Source organism: Vicugna pacos, chromosome 11, assembly GCF_048564905.1.
Source record: "Vicugna pacos chromosome 11, VicPac4, whole genome shotgun sequence".
Classification (NCBI taxonomy): domain Eukaryota; kingdom Metazoa; phylum Chordata; class Mammalia; order Artiodactyla; family Camelidae; genus Vicugna; species Vicugna pacos.
In genome coordinates this window covers 78,523,811-78,543,597 of record NC_132997.1, presented here as the reverse complement: position 1 = coordinate 78,543,597, position 19,787 = coordinate 78,523,811, and the positions used below count along the sequence as shown (strand labels likewise).

Here is a 19,787-nt window from a genome sequence, read left to right as displayed (position 1 = left end):
ACCACAGGTCCCCCAGCTTTGTGACCTTGGATCAGTTAATAAACTCCCCTGAATGCTTCATTTCCATGAATACAGCAGGAATACTTACAGTCCATACCTGAGAGGGCTGCTTTGAGGCTAAAATGAGAAAGTGTAGGTAACATGCTTAGATAACACCTGGCGTTCTATAAATAGTCCATAACCCAAAGACAAATTACAATCTTTTTATTACCAGCTTACCTCTCCAGCTTCATTGCCTGTCACTTCCCAGAATGCAATTGTCTAGAGGGATGAAGTTCCTCGCAGCTTTAGACACTGCACTCTCCTTTTTCAGGCCTCCCATGTTTTTTTGTGCTTGGCACACAGTAGGCACTCAATACGCTGCAGATTGAAATTTACCTAGAATTCCCTTTATACCTTTCTTCACCTGGCAAACTTCAGAGTTTCCTGCTCCAGGAAGGCTGCCCTGAACCCCCAGGTGGGCTATATCCATGCACACATGCTTACCATGTGCTACTAAAACTGTTCATGTGCCTTTCTTCCTCACTAGACCATTGTGAGCTCTTCTAAAGAGAAACCAGCTCTAAGGCATACTTGCATTCTCAATGCCTAGGACGTAGTAGGTGCTCCACAAATGCTCAGCTCTTAAGCAAGGCCAGTCACTTGCCCCCAGGCTGGAAACTGCATCCCCAACACCTCCCAAGACCCACTGCCCTTCCCAGCAGGTCCAGTCAATAGTCAGCCAGACTCACTTCCCGCTCCTTCTCAAGTCAAACTTTGGTTTTTGTCCCTTGGCTGAATATAAAGGAAACTGGAGAATGGAGAGTTTCTTGAATTCTTGTTCACCAAAGCTACTCTGTTTTATGCTTCAGGGCATTGGTACTGTCTCTGCCTGAACTTGGTCACTTGGGGCAAGAGATAGCAAATGCTGTATGTCATCAGAAACATAAGGAACTCAGTGACCCAGGAGCCTGGGGCGCAGTGAGGGGGCCCTATAGACCTGGGCAGTGAGAGTACATGTAGGGCCTCTGGCATGTATCTAAGACTTGTCCCATTTTGTTTTTGTGCCACTTGGACATTAGCTTAAAGAAGGCAAAAATGATATATTCTGCCAGTTCCTTCCAGTGGTCCCCTGGGGTTGCCCAACAGTTTAAGAAGGAACTAGGCAGCAACCATCCCACTGGAGTCACTGAAGGGCCAGGGCAGTGTCCTCCAGCTGAGGGTCAGATGGGGCGGGGGCACACCTGGCTTGTACCAGACTCTCAGCAACGACTGGGCAAACGCCAGGGCTAGAGAAAACAACACTCTCTGCCAGCATCCCTCGCTGGCCACTTGGGGGCACTCCACTTGGGGAGGCAAGAACCCCTATGGGAGGGTTCCAAAGATGCTCCATCCCTTGCTTTGCCCACCTGCATGTGGCCCAAAGAGAAGTCTTGCTGGGTGGGGGTGGTCCCCTTCCTGGATAGAGCCAAAGGCTGTTCCTTTTCACAGAGCAGGGATTTACACTTGACTCAAAGTGCTCAGGACAGTCTTCAAAGGAGGGTAAAATGACGAGTCTTAGGAAAGAGCCATGGACCTATGGCAGACGTTGGCACACCAGTGGTTCCTACACAGCCTAAAAGCAGTTCTAAGGTCCCTACCTGGAACGCAGGACCTCAGACTACCTCCCACGACTCCCTGCATGTCTGACTCGTACTGCTCACCTCATCTTAACCTACTTCACATTGTGGATTAATTATCTCACACGGGTTTGTTTTGTCTTATCAACTATCATTTAACTTCTAGAGGGCAGGGGCCTTGTCTTGTACATTTCTTCCACATTCTCCTTAGCATCTAGCACAGTGCTGGGCTCCAGGCAGGGACTCCATCACACAGATTTGGTGTATTAAATTAAGAGGCCAAGAGCCCATCCACAATTCTGCCATGCCAAGAAAAGTGATCTCCCTGAATGCTTGCTTCCTTTTAAACGTTATGTTTTAGCTTTGGGGGTCTCTGACAAAACTTGTCTCTGCTTTTGGGAGTCTGATTTTAACCTGTTTCTGGGACTTGACAAAGTATTCCACACATCAGAAAGATACCGTGGGAAGAGGGAGGGTTCTGGGGGGAATTTCCTCAGGTCCAAGTGTGCCCTCAGCAGCACATCAGCCAGCTTGCCCTCGGCCCAGGAGTCTGTCCTCCCGGTGACTTAGCCTCCGGGTGAAGAAGGGAAGAGCACCTGTGGTTAGGAATCTCGACGTGCGACTCCCTGAAGTCTGAGGAGGAGGAAAAAGGAACATGTTGTGGTGAAGGAAAAAAAGAGCAGACGGGTCTTGGGGATTGGTTTTATTTGGGCTTCTCACAGTGGTTAGAGCCACTCTGTCTTCAGAACAATCACAGCACAGGAAATGCATCACCGAGACTGCCCAGAGAAGTCTGACCAGCTGAATCTTATTGCTTAAAATACACATATTCACAATAACTGACAAAGGATGATGTGCCTCACACAGGAATGTGTTAGCATTTGCAATCTTCTGACTGTAGCACCAAACCCTCAACCAACCCCTTTCTTCTCATTCATCTGGAAAACCAGACTCAATCAACTCTCCCCGGCCCCCTCATGAGTCCTTCAACTCCTTATTTCCATCTTTCTGCGCACAGGGTAGCCTCGTGGGGCAGGGGCCGGACTGTGACCACTGGAACCAAGCCCAGGGGCACCCGTTGTTTTCTTCTTCTCGTGCCTCTAGGGTAGGACGCTGCAGCCAACCCAGCAGTTAACACTCGGACCAGCTCCCCACTCTACCTAGAGAAGGAAACTTGAGAGGGCCAGACTTCATGTAATGCTCAGTTAACCGAAGCAGGGTTCATTTTGGTAAAACTTGATCTCCTTTGAGACACTTCAGTGAGTTGTTTGGGATTTATTAAAAAAAAAAAAAAAAGGTGGGAGGAAAGGCATCTGAGGGCTGCTGGCACACTCCTGCCCACTGGACCTCAGCAGAGCGAGGTGAGCCCTGCGGCGCTGCGGTGTCTGCCAAACCCGCCCGGCAGTTCTGGGCAGGGCCGACGTCTGGGCCGCAGCCAGTCCAGGCTTGTCACTGAAGAGCCAATCCAGCTTCTGTCTGAGGTTCCACTTTGGCCTTCTGTCCCGAAGGGTTGTGGACACCCCCGGGGCCTGACGCCAAGGACCAGGAGCAGCCGAGGGAGGCAGACAGGCTCAGAGCTCATTTCCATGTACGGGGAACAGAACACAGGCCTCCGAGTGTCCACGGAGCAATGTGCAAATTGCAGTGATGGGTAGAGTAAAACCTCTACTTTGAGCACAGTATCTCTGGCAAACATAGGGGCTGCTGTCAACAGCACTGCTGAGTACACCCGAGTGCACAGTCAGACATTTGCTCAGTAAACAGTAAATGCGTAAAATAAATTACCTTGAGAAGGCCGCGCCTGCTCCAAACTCGTGTGTAACATGAGCAGAGTGGCTGCCGTTCAAAGTAGATTCACAGGAAAACAGGGCTGGGGGCTCACACACGACGGACAGACACACACAGGTTCTCCAAATAGTCACTGTATACGGACTGCATTTTGTTCAACATGGATTTTGGTTTTGTGGACTCCAAATGCAGACACTCGTTCACCTCACAGCCTTGGATTTGTCTATTTTGTGTGCGTGTGTGTGAGTGTGTATGTATAAGTACACATACACGGACACACATACGTGTATATTCATATATATACATATATATTTTTTCCTTTCTTACCATAATGTCAACGCCTAGTCTGAGTATGATCGTTCAGGAGTCGGGGAAGAACCACAGTCTTCATAAGAACAGGGCTGGACAGGGAATGTTAGTTTCGGCAGTTTGCTTTCTCCATTCAGATTATTTCTATCAAAGCTCCACCGGTTATCTGAAGCCAAACTACAATAACAAGGACCCCGTGGTCCTTCAGGATGGCTGCCTTCACCCTCCTACCTGGGTCACTTAGACTCTTGACATAGGCTACAAAAATTAGTTACCCCACTCAGGGTGGGGCTGGGGTGGTAGGAAAAGAGCATGAAAACCACAGATAACCAAGGCATTTTTTCCAAGTGGTCAGTTTGAAAACAAACAAAAACAACTTAATCAGAATCAAGAGAAAATACTGTGTGAGAATCAGGCTGTGGGGCCACCCTCTTAGGACCCAAAGCCTCCTCGTTTGTTCGCAGAGAACGTGAGATATGAAGGCCGGCAGACTGTGTGCTTGGGGGTGGGGGAGGGCACTGGTCACCTGTGGGCACAGATCAAGGGCTGCTCCTCTATCCGACCCCTGCACGCACAGGGCCTCCTGCTCACCCGCAGAAGTTCCAGCCCCTACCCGCGTTGGCACACCACACATTTCCTACTGGCTCCGCTGTAGCCAGGTTCTTTGAAGGCCAAGATGGGAAAGAGCCACACACTTCCCTTTTCCAAAGCTGAATTCTTGCCTGCCCATTGGTCAAGTTCTTGTTTTCAGCTCATTTTTGTTGTTGTCGTTGTTTTTTAAAAAAGAGAAAAACCAAAGAGAAGGCAGGTATAACCTTCCACACCTGAACCAGTCTGCAGTTAGCCAGAACCTGCTGGGACGGGGCCCCTCCAGGATGCGCGGTGGCACCTCAATCTCGTCACCTGGAATTTGATAACAAAACAAGCCTCTTACGACCCGGCACAGGAGCCGCCCAGTTCTGGCTCGGCAGATGCCAGCAGCGAGGGGTGATAGCCCCTGGGCCTTTGTGGGCTTCCTTCTTCACCTGGGGCTAAGCCCTGCCGCCTCTCCCAGACTGAGACATGGCGAGGTCCTCTTAAACTAACACCAGAGCAGAATCCACTCCATCACCAAGAGTCACCTCAGCACACAGTCTCACCCCACTCCTCAGGGGCTTCTGAAACACACATCTCTCTGACCAGAGCAGGTTAGTGAGACATGACTTGAAAAGAGGTAAAGGGGGACAGGGTGGGGCATGAGGAATGAGTCACAGAACGAACAACTTCTCAGCCCTCCATGACACTGTGCTTCTGTGGGGGGCGAGGCACCCACACCCCAAACTGTACCTGGAGATGCAGGAAAATGCAGGAGCAGAGGGGGAAAAAAAGGAACACAGTCAGTCATTTAATGCTTCTCTCATGGTTCTCCCCTACCCTGGTTGCTTCACCGAGTTCTCGGGTGTAGGCAGGGCCTGCTCTAGCTGGGGGAGCTGCTGCTCTGGGAGTTTGGGGAGTCCTGCTCATTGATGGTGTTCAGCAGCAGGCAGGCAGGTGGCCGTGGCAGGTGGGGGTGCCCGGACTCTCGGGCCTGCTCCTCGGAGGGCTGGCAGAGCCCTTCCTCCTCGTCACCAGGGGGCCGCACGTGGCAGCTGTCGCAGAAGTCCAGGGGCCCGTCCAGAGCGTCGTCGATGAGCGTGTTGAACTCTTTGAGGTCGTCGTCATGGTGGCCCCGGTTGCACACACACACCTCGATGCCCGAGTCACCCGTGAAGCGGCGATGTCTGCCAGGGGTCTTGTCTTTGCTGTCGGGGAGGGCGCTGCCCTGCTCGGAGCTGTAATCTTTCAGCAGCTCCTCCTTACATTCGGAATCCTTCTCCAGGAAGGCCCCAGGGTCTTCCTCCCCTAGGGCGGCCACAGAGCCGCTGGGCTCCATTCCAGGGGCTTTGGTGGCTGCTGGGTCTATGCTGGAGGGCTCAGGGTCAGCGATGCTTGGGGGTCTCGTGCTGCTTCTGCTGGGCCCAGACAAGGGGCTGCTCTGTGCCCCCTGGGAGCCCCTGGTGGGATCGGCGCCTGGGGGGCTGCTGCCTGCAGGGCCACACTGTGCAGGCAGCTGCTGCTGCTGCTGTAGCTGGAAGGCACTGTATGGTGGGGGAGGAGTTGGAGGTCGGTTCACCACTTCCTCATAAGGAGGTAGTAAATAGTTTGGCAAAAACCCTAAAATGGGGAGGTAGGGAGGAGAAATTACTGCACTGGCAATTGTTCTAGGACAGACTGCAGGCTCACACTAAACATATGTCTCTTCCCACCCCCAGCACACCCACCAAATGATGGCTACAGCTCTCTGTTGCAGGAAGGGCACAGGGCTGTGAGCGACTTTGCGGAGAAAGAGGGACAGATTGAGAGTGACTGTACCTAGCTTCTTGAAATCTGAGAGCCCCTGAAGTTCCTTCACAGGCAAGGACTTCTCCTAGTCTGGAGTTAAGGCAGAGGGTTAGGCAAATGTGGTGACTGGCCGAGAGATTTCTGCCTGGAGGGGACCTGTTTCCACATGCAAGCAAGTCTCATGTTTCTTGCTCAGACTGTGGCCTCCAGCTGCGTCCCACAGGTCTCAGGGTCAGGGACTCTAACTTAAGACTTCCTGACCACCTTTTTTTTTTCTCCCTCCCTCCCCCTTTCCAGATGTCTACCATGAAAAGGGCCTTTTTCTGAGAGGTTAGAAATCTGTGTTGTCTCTTACCCTAGTGTGACTAGAGGTGGTCTGGAAGGATAAACCAAATCTCAGCTTGATTCAGATTCAGATCGAGCTGACTAGCCTGACCAGCGAAGTGTGAAGGGTCTGTCATTGAGGCTTATTAAAAATATGCCAGCCGAGTTATCTTTTGCCTTAAGGCACAGATTATTATAATATAAGAATAACTACTAGCATTTATTGAGCACTTACTATATGCCAGGAACTGTGTTAAGCACTAAACCCTTCTAGATGTGAAATTCCACACTTATGACTCTATTCTGCAGAACACACTGCAAAATGGCTTTGGACAGGCTGCACTGCAGGGCCTCCACTGACCCTGGGGTGTAAGGAACCCCAGGGAAGGCAGGTGAGTGTATCCTTCAGTGAGTCACCGAGTTCCTTGGGTTCTCAGGAAGTCCCAATGTCACCCCCCACACCTGCCCCTTTCGAGGCAGTCTCTCTGCTCAGGCATATCACAAAACGAGAGGTTTTCAGGCCACTGAATACTAAACCTCGATTCATTCACATCATACACCATCCAACTACCTGCCTTAAAAAACCTGCTTAAAGGAGCAGAATCCAGCCGGTGCGGACTGGAATGGCCGAGTGGCTTCAGGAGCTGCATCCACAGCACTGGCTCCTCTGCGCTAAAGGTGAGTGCCCTCTAGTTCCCGGACTTGTGAGGCCCTTCTCTGTGTGGGGCGAGGGGGCCAACCCCCTAAGCCCGCAGGCCCTGGCCAGAGGAGCACTTTCTGTGTGTCCCAGGTCCCAAGGGTGGGGTTTGATGGCTTCTGATGTACGTACTGAAATAAAATGGCAGCGCTGAGTAATTGTGGGCTTCCCGGTAGGCGATCAGGTTGATTTCATGTTGCCGCTGTTGGGCCTGAAGGCGGTGCTTGGCTCGGCGATGGTGACAGACACAGCAGCAGCTCAGGATGATGATGATAGTCCACACCAGCCAGAACCCTGGGGGCGGGGAGGCAAAAGAGAGTGAACACACACACAGTAAACACCAGCTGGAAGGGGCGGCCCCGGGACAGTGCTTGCCTGGTCAAAGCTGGCACTGTCGGGCTCGCCAGTTGAATTTACATTTAGAACCTGTGTTCCAATTTTCATAGATGTTTGTACCACAGTGAAAGGCACGTGGGATGGAAGAGGGCAGGAATGGAAGAACGGTGACTGGAAAAGGGGTCCCTTACTCCAGGGCGCCTCCAGGCCCTTGGGGTAAGGGAAGAGTGCCGAGGCATCTGTCTGGCACCACTGGTCCTCCTGTACTTCAGGTTTGGTGGGCAGGAAATATGCTTACCTTTTAGGACACTGTGCCCTTCCTCTCTTAACAGATCTCTGAGAAAATGCTTCCTCCCCTCTTGGTGCCCACCTCCCTGCACCAGCCCTGCTCAGGCCCACAAGGACCACTCCAGGCTCACCTCCTGCTCCTAACAGCAGGCTGCTCACCAATAGTGCAGAGCCCCTCAGAACCCCCACCATTCAGCACGCGGGCAGCTGCAGAGGGCAGTCCGATAAAGAATTTTTCTCTACCATGTATGCCCCTGTCACAGAAGAGTCAGTGAAGTTAGAGGTGGAAAAATTCTAATTGCCTCAGGTCCATCTCTTCCCTGGAGAGTGTAAACGACTTCCTCCGCTCTCTCTATAATCCGGTACAATTCCATCTCCCACTGTCACAAATGACCCACTCCCCCCTCCCTTTGGCCTGCAGCTGCTTTAGACTCAGGACCGTTAGTGGCCTCCCCATCTTGTTCCTTGCTCCAGAGCAGGGTAGAGGGATGGAAGAAGCCCACAGCCCTCTCTCCCCGGGTGGACTGTTTCTTCTAATTTCCCACTGTGTTCTCTTGGATCATACTCTGAGAATCCTGGCAAACCCCCACTAAAAGATCCCCCTCCCCAATCTCCACCAAGTATGCAGAAAAAGCTTCCAATTTTTTTTTTAATGAATGAGCAAGTTTGCTTTTAAAAAAATATAAAGATACAGAACAAAAAAGATTGGAAGGATAAACACAAAAATAGTGACTAACTTGTAGGATTATAAAAGATTTTAATTTTCTTCTTGCAATTATTTTTCTTTCAAATTGTAAAACTGGAAGCAAAGTAAGTGAAAACTTTAAAATACCAGTGACTAATTTTATTTTTGCTGGCTTTTAAAAAAGTAATATATTTCTGCGTAGGTTTTAAAATTTCTCTGGGAATGTATTCATGCAATGAAATGAATCATTAAAAAATTATTCACAGAATACTACTTTTGACATATAAAGATGTTTCTAATACTAAATGAAAAAAGCAGATTATGAAACAGCATAAAACATGATCCCAATTTTTGCTTTAAAAAAAAGTATAAACAAATGTCCTGAGGGATGATCATGAGGAAGTTAATCATGAGGTTATTCCTGGATGACAGGACAGTAGATTTTCTGGTACCAGCTCTCTTGTTTTCTGCTTATTTGCAATTCCTGTTTTTCTAAGATGGACATGTACTTCTCTGAAATAAAAAGAATATTTTTTTCTCAATAAAAAGTTAACCTGAGGAATAATTTTAAGGTGAGTTTTTATTAAATGAGAATGGGTTATATTATTGTTCATTTTGTTCTCTATTTCTGAGGGGCTTTGATTTTTCCCATTACAAATGTTATGTGTATTTTTTATTGTCTGCTTTATAATTATAAATTTGTGTTTAGAATGTGTTAAGTATTTCGACATCTCTCGTCCAACTGAGTTCACTTCATTAAAAAAAGTCCCTCTCTCCCAGCAAATAGACTGACTTGTAAATGAATAAACCCTTCATATTTTTTTTCCTGTTTGTACCAGAACACAATATTCTGAGAGATCCCACTGATATTTAGGGCGTGGCTTCTGGCAACACCCAGGGGTGTTTCTGTCTTCCAGAGGTGTCCCTGCTGAATCTCTCCACAGAGCCAGCCCAATGGGGTGAGATAGTTTGGTAGCACAGGCTCCCAGCTCTGGAGGGCTGGCAATACCACCGTGTGACACCACATTGCTTTCAGCACAGGTCAGCCTTCAATGGAAACTTCTGCCTAGTTCTGGCAATGGGCGAACAGGCAGAGGACAGGGGACAGAGGATTTTTCTCCCCTTTCTCCATCAGGAGACAGAAAAACCTCATTCTTAATCAGAGTATATAAACATAAGTTGAGGTCAGAAGTCTCCCTTGTGGTTCTTCCCAGACTCACTGCTGACATTTGCTTAACTTAACCTGCACTTCTCTCCTTCCGTTGCTGGCTGACTCGAGACTAGACACTGTTAGAGGAGCCCTCGGAGAAAGGTTTTGAGGCCAGAAAGGCGCTCTGGGAGGAAACTGGCTACCTGCTGTCGTCCTGTAACAGCTTCTCCAGCCCGTATGATCTGGTCAGCTCCTAGCCTCCCAGCCTCCCCGGTGGGGCTGCGCCCAGGGAGGCAGCACAGATAAGCACAGTGCATTCTGCCAAAGAGCCTGGCTCCAAGTGTATTTTCGAGTCAAGCCTAAAAGATTCCAGGATAACTACTTTTTTATATTATCTACATTTACTTGCCCAGCATAATATTGCAATCCTTTATACGTCTGTGTTACTTTGTAATTTTAAAAGTACATTCTCCTGTGAGATAATCAGCACCTAACTCTACTATTTTTTACCTCCCAAGTTATTTTTTTTTCAATTATTTCTTACCTAAAGGTAAATTAACTTTTAACCCTAATGCTGCAATATATATTATCTAAGGCAAGACTTCTCTGTGTTTACAACATGCTGGTAGCAAGAACCATCTTATGTACTCATTTTCATGTTGGCCAAATATTTCTGGTTCTCCCCCTTCCTGGCATGTGGGTAGGTTTGAATTTCCTGGTCCCATAATGACTGGGTGACACTTTGGGACAGCTTTTAACACTCGAACTGGAATCGGAAGTGACAGATATCACTTAGAGGCCAGAACGTTCATGGCAGAAGGGAGACCCTCCACCAGTCTCCCTTCTGCCATGGCAAGCCACAACATTCCAGATAGTGACTTCAGGGTCAGTCTGACCCCGGAGGATAAAGAAGTTGTAACGGAGCTCCCATCCAACCTGCGATAGACATCAAGTGTGAGAAATTAACCTGCTGTTTTAGGCCACTAGGAGTTTGGACTTGCTTATTATTGAGCATAACCTATAGCCTATCCTGACTGAGGCCATGTCTATAGGCTTTTCTGGGGAAAAGGATTTAAAGTGTTCATCAGATTCTTAAAGAGAATCCTTGTTCCAGAAAAAGCCTGAGTTCCACTGAACTAGAAGTATAACAGAAATAGAGGCTTTTTTTTTAAAGGAAAAAATTAAGCCGGATAGAAGGAGACTGGGGGAAGAAATCAGACAAGTGGAAGGCATACCCTTGGCAGAATTACCCCAGTCACATCTAACATAGCACCACAGCACCAGAAAACACACGTCTAACTGAAACTCCATCAGCCTACCTCTTCCCACATGGTATCCTGGGTAGAAAAACTCTCCCTACCAGGCATCACTTCTATGTTATGTAAGTCTCAAACTGAGTTCTAATTTCTGCATTTCTAATATAGTATCACAAACGATTATTAGCGTGGACGAAACTGGGGGAAGACTAACTTGGGAGCAGAAGGGGTCTGGTGGGGTAATGGGGTATTAGCATCAGTCCAGAAAAGCGCCCTAAGGAGCTGGTCCCACTTCATGGAGTAAACGTGGGAAGACGGAACGCATTCTTGTCTGACCCTTGCAAAAAGGATTCTCTTGGCAGCTATTCTAGTTAAAGCCGTGTCCCGTCAACTTTAAAAGGGGGGAATATCCAGGCTGGTCCCTGCGGAGCTGTGCCAACTTTTGATCTTTTCACTAGATTTCACAACCAAGGAAGAAAGTTTTAAAAAGGAAAACCTAATGAAAGAGACACACGGAGAAAGACAGATGCATGCCCTCCTCCCCAAACACACACACCTACTCAGAGATTACATTCCCCAGTGATCTTTGAGCGTTGTGACCTCATGGTGGGGCTCATTTGTCATGCTAAGCAAAATGGAAAACATGTTTTTAAAAACAATCACAGTCCAATGTAGGAACTGAGTCATGTGCCCCAGTTCACTATAAACTTGGGAAAACACCACTCCCCAACTGGCAGGAAATTCCTCATTAGGAAGCCAAAGCATACTGTAAATTAGCTCTCCTACCCCACAGGATGGTGGGTGACCTCTCTGGCCCCTTAAAGCTCTTAGCAGGAGCTCCTGGCATGGTCACTGGGGAGAAGGCCTGAATTTGGGAAATGAAGATTTCGGGGACTTGCAACTTCATAGGAAAGATTGGGCAAGTTCCATTTCCTTGCTCTGTGACCTGGGTCGTTTTGGTTTTACTTTCTTCATCTGTAAAATGGGGAGAATAATAGTTCCTACCAGCTTGGCCACTGTAGGATCACTGAGTTAATTAGGTAGAAGGCACAGTGCTCAGAACCATGCCTGGTGTGCAACAAGTTCTCTAGCTTATTCTTACTACTGGTATCATTATAGGCATGGTTACAGATGGAAAGCTTTCCTTTAAATTTCCTTTTTAACCCCCAAAATGTATTCCATTAAAAAAACCACAAGAGTGAGGTCCACTTCTAGGTTCTAGGTTCAATTTTTGGCTAAATTCATGGGAAAGCCAGCCCACCTGCTACCCATCAAACTGCCTTTATCCAAAAGCCTGGAAGCTAGAAGCTGGGGACCAACTGGGGCTTAGAAGCAGACCCCAGGTCCCTGCTGTCCACTCTGCTCAGGGTGGAAAATGCCGTGGGCCTTCCTTAAGAGCAGCTCAATAATGCGTATCTGAAGACAAACTAAAAAGAAAAAAAAAGTAGCAGGTGAAAAGCTGGGCAGCGTTAAGCAGATTTGCTAATAATCTGTTTCATGTCACCTCAGGGAAATTCCACCGTCCAGAAAGAGTCCCCTCTCCCCCATGAAAGCCCCAACCCAGAGGAACCAGACACCTGAGTGAAGTTCCCTCAGATTATTTCGGAGCAGAAATTCCCCACTCTGCCCTCTCCCTGGAAAATGGAGCTTGGTGAATGAAAGAGCCCTGGGATGAGAATCAGGAGATTCAGGTGCAGGTTCTCTGTTTGGCCTTGAGCATGTTCTTGACCTCCCCGGGTCTCAGTTTTTTGTTATTTTGTTTTTTGTTTTCTTCTTTGCTCTCTGTTCCATGAAGGGCATCCTCAGGTGAAAATTAAACATGCACATTCAAGACTCTCCACAACCTGGGCCCACCACCCTCCCAGTCAGGCACTTAAGAGTTCTCGAAGGGGATGGCTTTGTGAGTCACAGTGACCTCACCACTCAGCTGCAATCGACTGACCGGTTGCTTAACACCCCTAGTCCTGAGAAACGGGACATTCACACCTGGCAAGGTTGTTCTCCGGGTGGGATGAGCTGACGTGCGGGATGACCTCACTGTGCCCAGCACATGGGAGAGTTCTACGCACATCAGCACCCTCATCTCCTGCTTTTTCCCGGGCGAGCCCCATGGCCCCAGGGGGAAGGTTAACTTGTTGCATGCTCTGTCCTTTCCCATGGGCCTTGCCCTATGATGTTCCTCTGCCTGGGAAGTCATTCCACCCTTCTCCATGTATTTAAATCCTATCCACCTCTAAGGCCCACTTCAAGAGCCACCTCCTCCAGGCAGCCTGCCTGCATCCAGTCCAGCTAAAGCAAACTTTCCTGGCACATACACAGTAGTCCTGGAACAGACACTCCATTCTCTGCTTTGCATTACTAATGGGGCATCTTGTCTTATAGCCTCTCTCTACTAAGAAACTCCCTTTTTGATGGCCAGGATTCTGTCTCTCCACAGGCTCTAATGCAGAAGAGGCCACAGCATCCAGTAGGAACCTCTTTGAATTGCAAATTCTCAGGTCCACCCAGATCTACTGAATCAAAAACTCTGGGAGTAGGGCCCAGAAATCCCATGCTTTAATAAGCCCTTCAGGAAATGCAGATGCTTGCCAAAGTCTGAGAACCACTGGAATAAGGGTTTGCTGAATAAATGGTTGAATGAGTGAAAGTAAAAGTGCCATAAAAATACATGGGAAGGAGGTGGGTAAAGCTCAGTGGTAGAGCACATGCTTAGCATGTATGAGGTCCCAGATTCAGCCCCGAGTATCCCCATTAAAAATATAGACATACATACATACACACAATTAAATTTTTTTAAAATGCACAGGATGACAATAATAATAATGACCAGGTCCTGACAGCCTCAACCACGGTGGTGGGAAAATAGGATCTTTACTTCTCGTCTGATGCAGACCTAGTTATGACTACTGGCTTATGTCACAAGAGACTGAAAAGACATAGGAGAAAAGGTGCTGGCTGAAGCTTAAGGTCTGTGTGTGCTTGTGTGTCTGTGTAAAGTGGGCTGTGTGTGTGTGTTTGTGTATATGTGAGAGAGACAATCCTCAGCACACAGGAAAATTCAGCTTAGTGGTGTTATGAGGGTTGGTGGAAAAGGCATTTATTTTTCCCTGAGGCCTTCCCTGTAGGCCACTATGGTTAAAGAGGTGCTCTGATGAAAACCCTGCCAAGGATTTCCTGGCTGAGATTTTTTCCTTCCAAAGGAAAGAGACAAAAAGAATAACCCAAAGCCCATTACTTTCACATTTCAGGCCAAGTTCAGCGGCAATTAGAGAGAACTGGGTTCAAAGCCACAAAAAGCATAGTTCTGCTGAGAACGGAAAGGACTCACTCCAACACGCAACCTCCCTCCTAAACACATCAGACAGAGGCCAGGACCTTAAGAAAGAGGAAAACCAAAGAATTCTGAGGGGGCAGAGCACACACTGGGCATCTCCTGACCCAAAAGCCATTTCTGGGCACCGACACGAGGAAATTTTTGCTTTTGACAGTCTCTGCCCCTCCAGAACTTGGAAAGCACGGGCCATCTTGTACCAGGGTGAGTCCTTCCTCCCCGTCCAGACCCTGGTCTCTGTCTGGCCGCCTCCTTTCCCCAGCTGACCATAACTGGAGAGATCATTAGCCATCGTGTAGCTCTTCCTTTGGCTTTCCTCAGGCCCTTGGGGTGAAGTGCCTGGTTCCCAGACAGCCTGCCTCCCTGCCATCTGGGTCTCCTTGTCCCCACCGCCCTACCCTCCTGCCCGGCCTTTGGTGACCCAATTCTGGTGGCCCCTGTATCTGCCCCGCCAACGGCCCAGGAGGCTCTGTCAATCTGAAATGCGGCCATCAGCGACTCCATTCCTTTCCGCAACTGATGCTGGCTGGGCTGGGCCCCAAAAAAACAAGCTGCAGCTCTGTGGCTTTTTGGCAGCCCAACTTCTACTTTTGTTTTAACAAGGGGTGGGAGGGAGAATTCGAACCCTGTGGTTATCTGCATTTTAAAACATTTAAACACAGTCTGTCCACCTGCCCGGCACTTTGTGTTTCTCCAGTGAGTCCTCAGCCACACCCCTTCTAAAATAGCACCAATAACTCCAGGCCTGCCCTTGCTGCTGCTTATGTGCATGGAGGATGGCGGGGGACATCTTGAGCCCTGTTTTCTCCTTGGGGAGGAGTCTGCCCTTAACAAACCCTGGGATTCCTCAGAAAGGCAGATGAGCTCGTCCTCACGAGGGAAGGACAAGCGTGAGGAGAGGTCGTTTGTAGGAACCATTTCCACTAGCTACAAGATCCATTTGCATTTAGAGGGAGAGACTTTCCAGCCAAGAGTCTAATTTCCTTTCCATTTCAAACAATAGCCTTTCTAGTTGCTTTTGGACCATATCACTGATGTGGGGGGAATAGGGAGATCAGAAAGGAAAAGGGGAAAAAGGCAGAGATGGTGGTGGCAGTAAGGGTGTGGTTGACAAGCCCAAAGTTTGTTTCCAAATGGAGGGAGTGATGGGAGCCTAGAATTACCTCAGGAAACAGCCTACCATCTCCTCTATCAACAGACAGTTGTGAGAACCACTGCAATGCTGGTCCCCTGGGAACTGTCTGCCCTTAGGGCTTCCCCATCCTCCCCTTCTTTGTCTGGCATCCTACAGTGTCTCGTCTGAGTTCCAAGATCAGAGTACAAAATGTTTCAGTGAACTCTCTGAGCTTGGGTGACTCCCTGAAGACCATGGCAATGTCACCACCCACCCCTGTGCAACTCTGGAAGGTGCAAGTGGTCTTGGCCTCCACCAAGCTAGTGGCAAGACAAGGGTTGTATCCACGTGGTATTTAGCTGACAGTAACAGGTTAGGTGACTGGAGACACTTCAGTTTGAGACATGGGGAAGGAACAAAGGGGGCTGAACCTCTAAGCTCCTCTCCGGGAGGGCTCTGTCAGCAAAGACCTAGGGAAAGATTATCCCTTTGAGAGGGACCCTTGGAAACAGAGGCAGCTTCTTGATGATCTATGGGGAATTCTAGGAGCCCTGGTGGTTCCTATGAGGAAACAGCATTACAGCCATCCACAGAGAGCAGCCCAGCTTTCACAGCTGTGTGGCAACTGCAAACCTCTTTTGGCGAAGATGGCAAGCCTGGGCGTCTGGGCTGGCCCATGGAAGGATGTAGTTGTCCCACAGTGGAGAGGGCATCAAAGAGAACCCCAGATAGGCGCTTCTGCAGGAGACCCGCTAACCACGGCCTCTTAAGAAGGCTCAGACCATGTTCTCCAGTCTTTAGCCTATGCTGTCCACAGGGCATCAGAGCTCTCCTCCTCTACAGAGGATTCACTTCTAGAACCTGGAAACAGATTCTGCTCACCAACACTGCCACTGAGAGAATAAGAAAAGGACTGACCAGCCCGCAGTTTCCCAATGAGCAGAGGCAGTAACCAAGACCCTGGGATGCCAAGAAAGCCCCAGGCAAGGACTTACACCAGAGTTCATAGTAGTAGTTGCAGCACTGAGACTGTCCACAGCAGTGTCCTGTGTCACAGATGTAGCTCTGATTATTGGTACCCACACAGGTTTCCTTATCCTAAAAGAAACAGAAAACATTTTAGCCTATTAAATTATAGCTTTTAAACACCAGTTTTCTTCTTGTCCCCCTCTTCCTGGCTGTCTGCCCACCCTCCACCAAAACAGTTTGTCCCAATGTTTATTCCATTAAGGGAAAAAAACAAAACAAAACAAAACAAGAAAGAATCACACAACGACATCAGATTTAAAAAAAAAAAAGGTTTATTAAAGGGGGAAGAGGATTCAGCATACAAAGCCAACTGGTAAAGAGTGGAGTAATGGAAAAGAATCTGAAAAAATAAATCTCTCTCTCTATATGTATGTATATGTATAACTGAATCGTTTTGCCGTATACCTGAAACACTGTCAACTGACTATACGTCAATAAAAAATAAGAATTTTTTAAAAATAAAAAATTAAAAATAAATAAAGAGTGGCATTCTCCTTGGACAGAAAAGGGCTGCCTCCCTTTCTTTAAGTCTAAGTAGAAACACTCCATGCTCTGGTGCTCAACTCAGCCGTTAAGAAGGTGATGATTCTCCTGTAATTAGCTGTATGTTTTAAATAAAACCAGCTTTTCTGTGCAAGTTCCTGGATCAGTCATTTCATCCTCCTTTCAAAACACATGATCAACAAGGTTAATGACACTGTGATTCAAAAGAAGGCCGAAAAAACTTTCTATTAAAATTCTTCAGTCTTAAGAAAAAAGGTGACTTGCGCAGGTGACCTAGTCTCATTCCAATTTGCTAGCTTTTTTTTTTTCTTATCTGATGATCTCTTAATAATATTGACTGGATCTAGGATTCATACCATCCCCTGTCAGGGACAGCTACAGAAAGGGCACTGCTGAGTAACCATCTAGCAGTTTGCCAAATTCTATTCACAGCACTGGTGGATGGGAATGGAAAAGGTTTTTTAAAAATATTTCATAGTTGAAATACCCCACCAGCCAAACTGAACTTCAGCCCCAAATGTCTTCTGAGCCACATATGATGAGACCTATAGCATCTGGCTTTCAACACTGCTTTATTATAAAGAAGCAGCACATGCACTGGCTGAACACCACTGTCTTTGTGCCAAGCACCGTGTTGGGTACAAGGGATAAAAAGATGAATAAGACACTGTTTCTAACCTCAAGAAGCTCAGAGTTAGGAAGGGAAAAAACCCTGCTCAGCAAAGAAACTAAAACCACAGTATTGTATTTGCTGCTACTCAGACTGACCCTGCCCCCAGTGTACATCCGGGCGGACGTCTGCCAGTGGAAACTCAAGTCACACGGTCGGTTCTTGCTCCCTGGGCCTTGCTCTACTACGCTGTCTCTTTGGCCAAGGCTATAAACAGAGCACTCCAGCAACTGTCTACAGGGCTAGAGGCCAGGCACCTGAAGCCACAAGAGAGGACAAGGGAAAGGGTACAGCTAAAAACCGGGTCCCCGCCTCAATGCATGTTTCCACTACATCCTCAGGTGTTTCCTGGTCTTTAAGAATCTTAACATCCTGGGGAGTAAAGAGGTTTAGGAAGAAGGAAACATGGGAAAGGGTTTCACAATTGTATTACAAACTGCGTTCTTCCTGGCTTCCCCTTCCCACGTCCACCATAAGCAAAACGGCACACCTAGCAGGTGGCCATCCAGGGGGATGTCTCCTCTGAGGCCTGGTGCACGCGGAGAAGGCAGATCTGTGTTCTTGCTTTTGCTAGAACACACCCTTTCTGAATTCAGAGCAAAACACTGCTTTCATAAGGACGTCGAGAAGTTGCTCCCCAGTTTACCAGGCCCTGAAATGCCATTCTTCTGGCACTGGCTCACAAAAGCATAGTTCAAAATGTCCACATAGTTTCTAAAAGAGGCCATGCTGCCTATACCCCGACACATGAAAGAATCCAGTGACACTCCTGCCTCAAGAAAATTCTCCAGATGAGGTCCAGGCACTGAACACAGGGCAGCCAGCTGGTCCTGTGTGAGTCATGGAATGGAACGTGTCTGAAATCTAAACAAGTGGCATCCTCAGGACCTACTGGTGTCAGCTTTTCTCTTGGCTCTCCCATCCCCCCGGGGCAGGAAGCCTGGTATAAACAGGACCTCGCTCTCTTTCCCTGCTCTGCCCCCACTTTCCCAGGGACAGCAGACTGTGGCAGCATCATTTAACCCAGTTCCTCAAACGCTTTTGACCCAGTCTATCTCATCCCCTGTCCTCCTCCCCCTGCCCCCAGATAGCATCCCCAAGCTGCCTGGGATGGTCTTGGTTATAGGAACTGTCATTTTCTGCTGCAGGAGGAAGGAAAGCAGGTGGTCAGTTAAAGAAGGCAAGACATGGGCTCAGGGACCTTTAGCAAGAAAGAAATGAAGGAGAATTGGGAGGGTAGTGAGATATGAGTGTCGTGAGCTCCTCACGAGGTAGGAGCTGGTAGGAGAGGAAAATCCAGGAGCCTTGGTTTGGTCCCAGCTCTGCCACTACAGAGGAATGGGGCTTTGTGCAAGTCAGGGCTACTTAAAATGCTCACTCATGTCTCCTTCAGCCCAAAGTCTTTATTAGTCTCCCTCTCCCACCCCACCTCTGACACAGCAGCCTCCAGACAACGCAAGGGCTCCAGAAATCGGTCTCCTCTCAGTCAAAACAAAGAACAGAGGTGCGCAAATGCTGCGTAGTGGTCTTCCGCCTTCCCTGCATGACTAGCCCAATCGTGGGTGGCCCAGAAGACTTTCGAGGACCTCCAGGCAGCTCAAGACCCAAAAGGTTAAGATTCAGTCAGACCTGGGTTCAAAGCCCAGCTCTCACGCTACGCTTATTAACTATGTGAACTTGGGTAAGAGAAATAACTTCTCTGAGCTCTTCGTCAACAGTACTCTATGAGCCATTACTGCCGGGCATGAAAGACCATTCAAACAGCACTTTGCATTCACTTAGAACTATTTCAGAACAATAAAGTTCACTGGCGATGTGGGCTGCTCCAGACTCACGAAGAACAGAAAAAGGAACGGGAGAGAATGCAATGGAAAGTACAAATATGAAAAATTCCCTCCACTCTGTCTGAGTACCCTTTGCTTTTCTTCCAGGCATCTCCAAGCACTTTACACATATTATGTTGTTCAGGCCAACTCTTGAAGACTGGGAAGTTAATATTCCTCCCACCCTCCTTTCTCGAGAGTGAACCAGAGAATAACCTGCGCTCTCCCTACAGGCAGGACCTCTGTCTCCTTATTCCTGGCCCCAACCCCAGTATGAGTACAGTGCTTGGCACTATCTCCACGAAGCACAGTAAGCTGGGGGGAATAATATGGCTAATGTGTACTGAGCACCTGCTAGGTGCCAGGCACTGTTCTAAATGCCTTACAAGTATTCCTTCATCTAAACTTGAAAGCAACACTATGAAGTAGGTGGTATCAGGGAACTGAGGTCAAGGGAGGCTAAGCAACTTGCCTGAGATCACACAACTAGGAAATAGTCCAATTAATTCGCCTGACTCCAGAGC

At 48.3% G+C, this 19,787-nt stretch overlaps 1 protein-coding gene across 2 annotated transcripts in view; it reads right to left on the bottom strand.

Moving 5' to 3' along the window:
• Positions 1-2,286: 2,286 nt before the first annotated feature.
• WBP1L (WW domain binding protein 1 like) overlaps positions 2,287-19,787 on the bottom strand; it is a 52,764-nt gene continuing 35,263 nt past the window's right edge. For both annotated transcript variants that reach the window (XM_006210458.4, XM_015244667.3), the window contains exons 2-4: positions 16,233-16,335; positions 7,210-7,371; positions 2,287-5,888 (exon numbers count right to left, since the gene is read on the bottom strand). In XM_006210458.4, coding sequence (XP_006210520.1) covers positions 5,152-5,888; positions 7,210-7,371; positions 16,233-16,335 — 1,002 coding nt within the window. In that variant the 3' untranslated portion in view covers positions 2,287-5,151. The remainder of the gene's footprint in view (positions 5,889-7,209; positions 7,372-16,232; positions 16,336-19,787) is intronic.